The 9,505-nt window shown below is 45.4% G+C and overlaps 2 protein-coding genes across 2 annotated transcripts; both read left to right on the top strand.

Moving 5' to 3' along the window:
• Positions 1-289: 289 nt before the first annotated feature.
• On the top strand, positions 290-2,367 carry LOC311143516 (V-set domain-containing T-cell activation inhibitor 1-like; the record flags this gene model as incomplete). The annotated part of the gene is made up of 5 exons (XM_084179345.1): positions 290-321; positions 482-546; positions 778-1,155; positions 1,250-1,504; positions 2,240-2,367. The coding sequence occupies 5 exons, from the start codon at positions 290-292 to the stop codon at positions 2,365-2,367; spliced, it is 858 nt and encodes a 285-aa protein (XP_084035471.1).
• An 829-nt stretch (positions 2,368-3,196) lies between these two features.
• Positions 3,197-7,677, top strand: trim45 (tripartite motif containing 45). The gene is made up of 6 exons (XM_084179328.1): positions 3,197-3,773; positions 4,006-4,757; positions 5,920-6,049; positions 6,289-6,403; positions 6,517-6,643; positions 7,109-7,677. Exons 1-6 carry the CDS (start codon positions 3,280-3,282, stop codon positions 7,294-7,296), a joined length of 1,806 nt encoding a protein of 601 aa, XP_084035454.1. The 5' UTR covers positions 3,197-3,279; the 3' UTR covers positions 7,297-7,677.
• The last annotated feature ends 1,828 nt before the right edge of the window (positions 7,678-9,505 follow it).

The following is a 9,505-nucleotide window of genomic DNA, read 5'->3' as shown; positions in this document are numbered from 1 at the left end:
CTCCCTCTGGTCAGAAATGTTCATGTAAAGTCAGTAAGCAGTGCACACACACCTAAGTGACAATATTGACTAAAGGAGAGACCCTCCCTTTCCTGAGTTCAGGGTTTGATATTGCATGAATGACATACAGTGGGTGTGGACTCCACATGTGGAGCTACTGTTGATCTCATACAGTATGTAGCGGCTGTAGACGACACATCACATGGATACTGTCTGTGGACTCTGGTAAAGGGAGCAGCTGGAACTATCATAACCCTGCTAAGAAAGACACAGCTACCATTGAGGAGCCATGGCCTCCCTTGGACAGATCATCTTCTGGGGGTGAGACCTCTATTCAATGTGTATTTGTTAGTTGAGGCCCAGCAACAGTTGTGCTTCTTATCACCAACAAGTGCATAGTGAGATGAATTTATCATTGGATATCGTGATATTCAATTGACTTGGAAAGGTCTTGATATCCCCCCCACATCTCCATTTGCAGCCTAATAGTCAGTATCTTCGTAACTGCTGGACTCATCATCCTCATCTTGTCTGTGTCATTTTCAGGTATGTAGTGAGCATATATATTCACTTGTGTCACCATCATTGTCAATATTCTTGACATGTCTCTGTTAACATGTAACATGTATTTGAGCATATGTGAGAGTGCATGTGTACCTGTGTGCGTTTGCCAGTGTGTGTGTGTAACTATAGTGCCTACGTACTGCACACATCTCTGTGTATGTGAATTAAGCCTCCTGTATGTTGTGTTCTGTTTTGCTGTGTGCTGTCCTCTAGGTCAGGGTTTGGGGGGTTCCAAGGGCACTGTGGATAGCATTGACAAGTGGCCCATTGGGAACTTGGGGGAAGATGTCATCCTGAGCTGCAAGTTCAAGACTTCCACTAACAGCAGGGAATCGACCAGTCAGGTTTCAATCACCTGGACGAAGGAGGGGCTAAGTGAGGTGGTGTACAAGTACGATAAAGGAGCAGTCCAGCTGACGGAGCAAAACCCCCAGTTTAAAAATAGAACCCTGCTGTTCTCAGACGCCATAGGTGGAGGCAATGCCTCTCTGTTGCTGAGGGACGTGAAAGTGGGAGACAAGGGGGTGTACTACTGCAGTGTGAGCACTGCTAGTTGCTCGGGGACTGCCAGTGTTCACCTCAGGGCTGCAGGTAAGGAGACAACTTGTTAGGCATTCTCAATATTTCACACTGAATATTGAACTACACACAAAGTAGCCTACTCTGAAAATATGCTTCACTTCAGCTTTCTCAGACCCCAAATTCAAGCGGGTAAACAGTACCCTGACGGCAGAGGCAGAGAGATGGTTCCCCAAACCAAACGTCACCTGGTTGGACGTCAATGACAACGTCCTGAGCAAGAGTGAAACTAGCTTCTTCAACAACTCTGCCGGGATAACTCGATTCATCAGCTCCCTTCAGCCAATCGAATTGTATGATAGCTACACCTGCATCATCCAAAACCCTCTGGTGAAGGCTGTCTCCCAGGCAACCGTCAAAGGTCCAGTAAGCACCTTTCAGGGCAAAGAAAATACTATTTTATACTGAGCAAATACCTGGATGAGAACTGCATGTTAGACAACTCTCACCCAGTTTAAAAACTTTTACAAAAGTTAAGTCACTCACTCAGGTGAGGACACCTACACCCTCTTCAGTCTATTTCACCATGACAACCCGGCCAACCATGAAAGCTAAACAAAAAATAAAGATACAATTAAAGTGGCATTTAACCCTACCACTGACTGGGAGCTCTCTATGACTTAACTAACATTAGTAATTGAGTACAAAACATTAAGAACACCTGCTCTTTCCATGACATAGACTGACCAGGTGAATCCAGGTGAAAGCTATCCCTTATTGATGTCACTTTAAATAAAGATTTTTAAGCCTTGAGACAATTAAGACATGGACAAGACAGGGTGAATGGGCAAGACAAAACATTTAAGTGTCTTTGAATGGGGTATGGTAGTAGTTGCCAGGCGCGGTTTGTGTCAAGAAACACTGCTGCAGGGTTTTTCACGGTCAACAGTTTCCCGTGTGTATCAAGAATTGTCCACCACCTAAAGGACATGTAGCCAACTTGACACAACTGTGGGAAGCATTGGGAGTCAACATGGGCCAGCATCCCTGTGGAGGGGGGGGGGGGGGGGGGGGGGGGGGTCCTAATGTTTGGTATACTCAGTGTATGTTTGGCAGTGTGCATACTGTAGAGTCAGCATCTTTTTTTAAATTACAGATACAGAGATATCAGCAAGGACTTTCTTCTCCTTCAATACTTCAGCTGCACCGCCGATACTACTACCTCAATGGCACGTCCTCGCAGCTACAGCCAGTGTCTTTCTCTGGATCTACCAGCTAACCTGATAAACACATACACACCAACTACTCCTCATAGCCTACAGACAAGGTTACTACTCCTCATAGCCTACAGACAAGGTTTTCTAAAAGTACTGTGGTAAAGTGAACTGGTCTGGCACTATCCACTAGCCTTGGGCTACCTGGAGTCTGATGGAATTTGTGTGTAGATAAACTGTGTGTGTGTGTGTGTGTGTGTGTCTGTGTCTGTGTGTGGCTATAGGTTATCTAACAAGTGGTGAAATTATACAGCAGCAATGCTGTAATTACATAATAATAACAATTACCTTTTTGTTTCTATGGAATTCACTGTGGCAATCAGTCTACTGGGCTCTCAGTGTAAAACATGAATATATAGGACTATAGTTTCTCTTTTTTAAATAAAATGTAAATTCTTTGAAATGGTTTGAGTTTGGTGCTTGTTGAAGTTCATTCTGTGATAGCCCCATGGGCCATTCATGGTCTTTCAAACCAGTAGATGGGGCCTGCGGGTAAAAATATTTTGTCTGTGCTGAGTTGAGGGGCTTGGGACGTCTTTTATTTCTCTGCTTCAGATCGGGTTCAACTTTAAACCACGCCTGGGGAAGCCAAGGATGTTTTTCATTGGTCTGGAGAAGAGGGTTTCATGTTTCCAGTGGAAGAGAGAAACGTCCCTAGTGTGGAGTTTTACGGATGAAAAGTATAGGGTGTAGGAAACAGTGTAACAATAGTTATATACCTACATAGGCCTACATTGAATGTTATTTTGAAGTTACGGTATGTATGCTGGGGCTTTCTGTTGCCTACTGACTGTAAACTACGCTACTGATATAGTTGCAAATTTGTAGCCTAGGTCGATTTCGGACACCGGAATTTTTTCTTCTTCAACAAAATCTGGCAACAAAGTGTTTTGAAATAAACGAGACAAGACTATATAACACCATGTCACTTTGTGACAAAAATTTGGAAAAAGATGTGGATTCCTCGCCAACCCCGACCACAAACTCGAGCTCTAAAAACGGAGATAAGGGGGACGTCGTGATCAATGCGAGGGCAGTGTGCCGCGTTTGTAAATGTTTATATCGCGAGCCTAAAATTATGCAGTGTTTACACACCTTCTGCGCAGACTGCGTTCGTCAACTGGAACCATTTTCGGTGTCTTCGGGCGTACACAATGGCAAAGCGGTCCCTCTGGAAGGCGAGCAGCCCTCCTCTGCCGTAACCGTTCTCTGTCCGGAGTGTGACTCCGAGGTGGACATTCCGTTGTCCGGGGTGGACGGGCTGACCACTGACCACTTGGCTCTGGACGAAGTGTTTCTGGAGACGCTGATGAGCAAGAACTCTGTGGTATGCGACCTGTGCAGCGACGGGGGGGCAGAGAAGCGTTGTGAGGTGTGCAGTGTCAACCTCTGTGAGTTTTGTATTCAAGCACACAGGTTAGTGCAAAAAAATCTATTTGTAACTCATGTTCAATCTTTCAACTTTGTTGCAAGTTGACTAGTCTAGGATTATGGTAGGTTCCCGACTCCTATTTAAACTTTGAGATAGCCTATGAGCTGGCGACTTGCCTTTTATTACATGATAGCTGTAGGCAGGTAGGCTACATGCAATTACAGGGTAATAAGTAGGACCAATGAGTTCACCATCTCCACCTTCTTTACTCCCCAGGAGACAGAAGAGGACGTCGTCTCACACCGTCCAGTGTCTGGAGGACCTGAAGACCCAGGGTCGTCTCTCTCGGCCCGTCCTGTGCTCCCTCCACCCTGGCCAGGAGCTGCGTCTCTTCTGTGAGCCCTGTGACCTACCTGTCTGCCTGGAGTGTGCCGCCACCTTCCACCGCGACCACCGCTGCCTCCCCACACGTGACGTCATCGACCGCCATGGGGGCCGTATCCGAGATCTGGTTACCGGGCGCCTGCGTCCACGGCTGGACCAGCTGGAGGAGTCACTGCGGAAGGTGGACCTATCTCAGGAGGCCTTGCAGGCCAGAGTGGATGAGGCGGTGGACGAGGTGCGTACCTTCGCAAGGGGCTACGCTAGCGCTGTAGAGTCGCACTGCCTGTTGCTGCTACGGCGCTTAGAGGAGCTGGGTCTGCAGCGCAGGAATCATCTCCACCTGCAGAGGGCGCAGCTGCAGCAGGCCCTGAAGGACACCCGTGGGGGGGTGGAGTTCGCGGAGCGGCTGCTGACCTGCGGGTCGGATGCAGAAATCCTCAGTGCTAAGGATGTGACCCTCCGCAGGCTGGCTGGCCTGATGGAGACGGGCTACAACCCCCACCCAGCAACCATCACCCCTTATGACGGTAGCAGTATCTGCTTCCTGCCACGGGAGAGTGCAGGCGTGGTGGCTGGGTACCCTATGGTGGGGGTGATCCACGCCAAGACCCTGGAGCTCAGCAGGTGCACCATCGAGGGGGAAGGTGAGACCCTGTCCAAGGCCCCGTCCAGAAACAACCCTTAGGCCCTAAGGCCTATATTCCCTAGCCCCTACTTCTGAGGCACTTCCCCTGTCCCACTTTTAACAACCTGAAGGCAACCTCTTTAACTATGTTTAGGAGATGCTCTTTTACAACAGACCTACGCACGCACGCACGCACGCACACACACACACACACACAAACATTGCCCTTAGGCACTGATACAGTATGTAAAGGATAAGTAGTGGGTGACATTCCTGGTCTCTATGGAAACATTTCAAGTGGCAGGTATTTCCTTTGTCAGAACACAGGTATTTGAGACCCCTCTCTTTTGTTGTGTGGTACTCACACAACGCTCTGTAGCAGCATGCCCACTGTGATAGTACAAAGAGCTATTCCCTGCTGTGGCTAATGTTTGCCTGCTGAGCTGAGCTGAGCTGGAGATGCAGGGCTTCAGCAAATAGAGACTCTCTCTGTGTCAAAGTCAACTGCCACTAGTCAAATTCATTTAAATGTAGTGACAGATGTCAATCCATAAAGCATGTGTGTGTGTTTGGTCTGTCTGCCTACTACAGGGCCTTGGAGAGTGTTTGTGAGAAGAGTGGAGAAAGAACCTGCAGCCCATGTCACTGTTTCTTTACATTCCCAGTTTCTGCGTCTGAGGATAAGGATGTAATAGGATTAGTGCCCATGTTTAGCATTTATAAACAAAGCCATAGATTACACAAGGCTGTAGTATCTACACATCAGGAAATACAGGCTTAAGCCATTCTTATCAATCATACAGTATTTACAAATGTGTGCCCATGTTAAAACCACACAGGCTCTGAGATTAGAGATTGAAGTCAGGGGTTTGGCCCACTGTAGTGTAGGACAGGTGAAGCAGTAAACTGTGTGTTAAGAGCAACAGCTGCTGGTGCAGTGTGACAGGGTGCATGGCTGTCACCAGAACACACCCACACCCCACCACCAGTGTCTCGATCAGAGTGGCTTTATGTGCTTATGTATAGACAGAGCTTTCTACTTAAGTACTACCCTAAAAGGTATTTCAGGGGGAAACAACCTTTGTCAGCGCTGAGAGGGAGGAATACGTATGTGTGTGTGTCTCTGTGTGTGTCTGTGTGTGTGTGTGAGAGACTGACCTCTAAACTGTCCCTGCCCCCAGGTGTGCAGCGTGGCAGGGAAGGCCAGAGAGGGGAGTTCACCCTGGTGTGTAGAGACTCTGCTGGGGAGCAGATGGGTCGTGGAGGGGAAGCTGTCCTGGTCAGCATGGTCCACAAGGAGAAGAAAGACTGGTGAGGAACCAGATGATCTGCAGCACACACATCTACCCTGTTCTCTGTACTACTGGGTGTGCAGGATTTCGGATCTGATTGAGTTAATCAAGGTCTTGATGATTAGTTGTTATTTAGTCAGGATCATTATGAGATGATGCTGTTATAAAGGGGTCATACATGCTTTGTAAGTTGTACCATGTGTTATAACTACATCATCAAATATATCTGTTGCTGTTAATAACTTGTGTCCTCTGCAGCAGAGTGGAGGCGGCGGTGGTGGATAACAGTGATGGCTCCTATTCTGTCTCCTACACCCCCATGGAGCCAGGGTTCTACTCCGTGTGGGTGTGTGTCAAGACCCAACACGTTAAGGTACTGGACAGTATTTGATAATGATAATGACGGTAATCGTGACAATCATGATTTAGTAATAATACTAGTAAACATGCTTACTTAATGACCCTGGCAATCCCTTCACCCTCCAGGGCTCCCCCTTTGTCCTGAATGTGAAGAGACAGGTCCGATGGCACCGTGGAACGTTCCACTGCTGTTCCTTCTGCTCCAGTGGGGGTTCTAAAGGGGCCCGTTGTGGCTGCACGGGCACCATGCCAGGTAGGTACAGCAGACTACAGGGTACTTGGCTAGGTATGTTTGAAATGGGATAGATAGGTACGCTGAATCGAAAATAGACTATCTGCGGAACTCAATGGAGAGGCCACATCTAGTACTGGTGCAGGGATAATGCTAGGTATGTCCTCTAGGGGCAGTATGCCAATTATGTGTAGCAGCGTAAAGGCTACTGAGGGACCGGTACGCTAGGTATGTGCAGAATGGGAAATGTCACATCAGGTAACAGTAACTCTCTTTACGGCTCTGTGTCTGTCAGTATGTCCACCATGACATTATGCACCACTGCACCAGACAGATTTACTAAGCATTTGCAGATGTGCACCTGCTATTTTCCAAAGTGAATAAAACACAGACGGTCACGGTAGCTTTGCTTTTCATCTCTTACTCCTTTCTGAAAATACCAGGTACAAACTATGAATTGTACTCTCGCCTTTTGTGTGTGTGCAGGAGGGTTCCAGGGCTGTGGTCATGGCCATAAGGGTCACCCTGGTAAGCCCCACTGGTCATGCTGTGGCAGTACGGTGGAGGCCTCAGAGTGCCTGCCACAGAGTGTGATAACGGCAGTGGGGGGAACAATAACAGCAGTGGGGGGGACAGGCTCGCCCCGGGGCCACCTCAGGACAGTGGAGCTCTGAGGGACAGGGCCAGGACAACCCTACCCCACCAGACATCATGGGTCTACGAATCAACCCTTTCAGATGATGAACGAAATACTGGGAAAGAAGTGGGACAGTGGGGATAAATGTTAGAAGAAATTAATGAAGAAAAAGTCAATAACTTGAAAGGCCGCAGCATTACTAATGAATTTCTATGAATTTCTATTTTCTATTAAATATACCCACAAGCTGTAGATTTTATACACACTACACAAAACAATATTTGTTGTGGTCCACTACTGTAGCTAACTGTTCTGTTTTTTCTATTGTTGTGCATGTGCATGTTACATCACCAGACTGACTTAGTGCCTTTTATGTATTTGAAAGACCCTTATTTTTATTGTTAATAAATAACACTGGAATAACTTAATGTGTCGTACAATATTAACAACAGTTATGAGGTTTCTATCCTGAATACAAAGCATAACATGCATACTTCCTAATACATTTAGTCATTGTTTAGAATACACAACACAGTGATATTTTGTTGTCACTGCGGTTCCTCTTTCTGCCACCTTATGGCAGTAGTGGGCTATTCACTCCTACTTCAGCCCATCATACCATCTCTGGAATGGAAATATTCCATTAAATACGAGCTACTTAGAGAATACTTATTAGTGGGGACAGTGCCTAATCAAGTACAATACCTATTTAATTACGCTATATTGGAATTGAGTAATAATGCAATGACTGTTCTCACCAGATATCATGTTTAGCTGGTTGTACAGTTGTTGATGTTGCCAACATGGAAGCTGTACCACTGCATGTTGGTTGAAAAGCTGTTTTACTACTGGTGTTAGACTTAACAAAACTTAAGTAAAAATACTTTAAAGTACTACTTAAGTCGTTTTGGGGGGTATCTGTATTTAACTTTACTATTTATATTTTTGACATCTTTTACTTTTACTCCACTACATTCCTAAAGAAAAAATAATGTACTTTTTACTACATACATTTTCCTTGACACCCAAAAGTACTCGTTACATTTTGAATGCCTAGCAAGACAAGAAAATGGTCCAATTCACACACTTATCAAGAGAACATCCCTGGTCATCCCTACTGCCTCTGATCTGGTGACTCACTAAACTCAAATGCTTCGTTTGTAAATTGTCTGAGTGTTGGAGTGTGCCCCTGGCTATCCGTAAATTTAATAAACAAGAAAATTGTGCCGTCTGGTTTGCCTAATATAAGGTAATTAATAATATAAAGTATATATTAGCAATTACATTTACATTTTGATACTTAAGTATTTTAAAAAACAAATACTTTTAGACTTTTACTCAATTAGTATTTTACTGGGTGACTTTCACTTTTACTTGATCATTTTCTATTAAGGTATCTTTACTTTTACTCAAGTATGACAATTGGTTACTTTTCCCACCACTGCAGTGGACTATTAAACTATAGTTTTAGGACTGCGAGGTGGACCCAGGAGAGAAGAAGTTTATGTCATCCTACATTAAACTCTTTAACCCCATTATTGAGAACTGAAGTGACGTGTCTTGTAAGCTTAAGAACCTCTTGTAATACAACATAACAGAAAATGTGATGGGAAAATAATTTGTCTCACACTCATCTCTTAGTCCCCCATTCCTCACCCCTCCCTCTCTGTCTTTCTCCCTGTATTTGTATTCCTTCTCGCAACCGTGTTGTAACACTGTCTGACATCCCACTCTGATAGGCTCTTCATCTCAGGGCTCCAAGAGATGAGCCGCAATGTTCTTCATCATTGCAGAGGTTGAAGTAGAGGTAATTTAAAAGAACATGAACCCAGAGCAGCTTGTAATTATAAATGTACGGTGATGGAATGCCAATGCCTTGTAGAGTCTGACCATGCTGAACTTTGAATAATTTAGTTTAATTTGTTTATAGTAGTAAAACCTCAATTATTAATGTGCATCGCAGGATCCACTTTCTAGCCCAAAAATGCTTAATATATTAGTCAATTCCCTTTGGACTAGATCGATACAGCATCCAGGCCAGATAGAGTGAACTGAGCTGGAGGAATCAACTGCATTGTAGCTATTGCTCCATGGTGCGGTGAGCAGAGTCAGAGATGATTGTCTGTGTGTGTGATATGTAAAGATGACTATGGGTCACTCTGAACACAGTGTAACCTGATTTCACACAGGGGCCATAGCCATAGCCAACACACTAATGTAGTTACATAGCTCTAAATGGACCCTAC

This window comes from Coregonus lavaretus (genome assembly GCF_964263955.1).
Source record: "Coregonus lavaretus genome assembly, chromosome: 16".
Classification (NCBI taxonomy): Eukaryota; Metazoa; Chordata; class Actinopteri; order Salmoniformes; family Salmonidae; genus Coregonus; species Coregonus lavaretus.
The sequence above is the reverse complement of the archived record's forward strand: the minus strand, read 5'-3'. Positions and strand labels throughout refer to the sequence as shown.

What these genes read in the sequence shown, in the direction of transcription:
- trim45 (XM_084179328.1), top strand. Translation starts at nt 3,280, where the DNA reads ATGTCACTTTGTGACAAAAATTTGGAAAAAGATGTGGATTCCTCGCCA. An exon ending in GTGCACCATCGAGGGGGAAG is followed by an intron (nt 4,758 to 5,919) that starts GTGAGACCCTGT and finishes CCCTGCCCCCAG; the next exon opens with GTGTGCAGCGTGGCAGGGAA. An exon ending in CACAAGGAGAAGAAAGACTG is followed by an intron (nt 6,050 to 6,288) that starts GTGAGGAACCAG and finishes TGTCCTCTGCAG; the next exon opens with CAGAGTGGAGGCGGCGGTGG.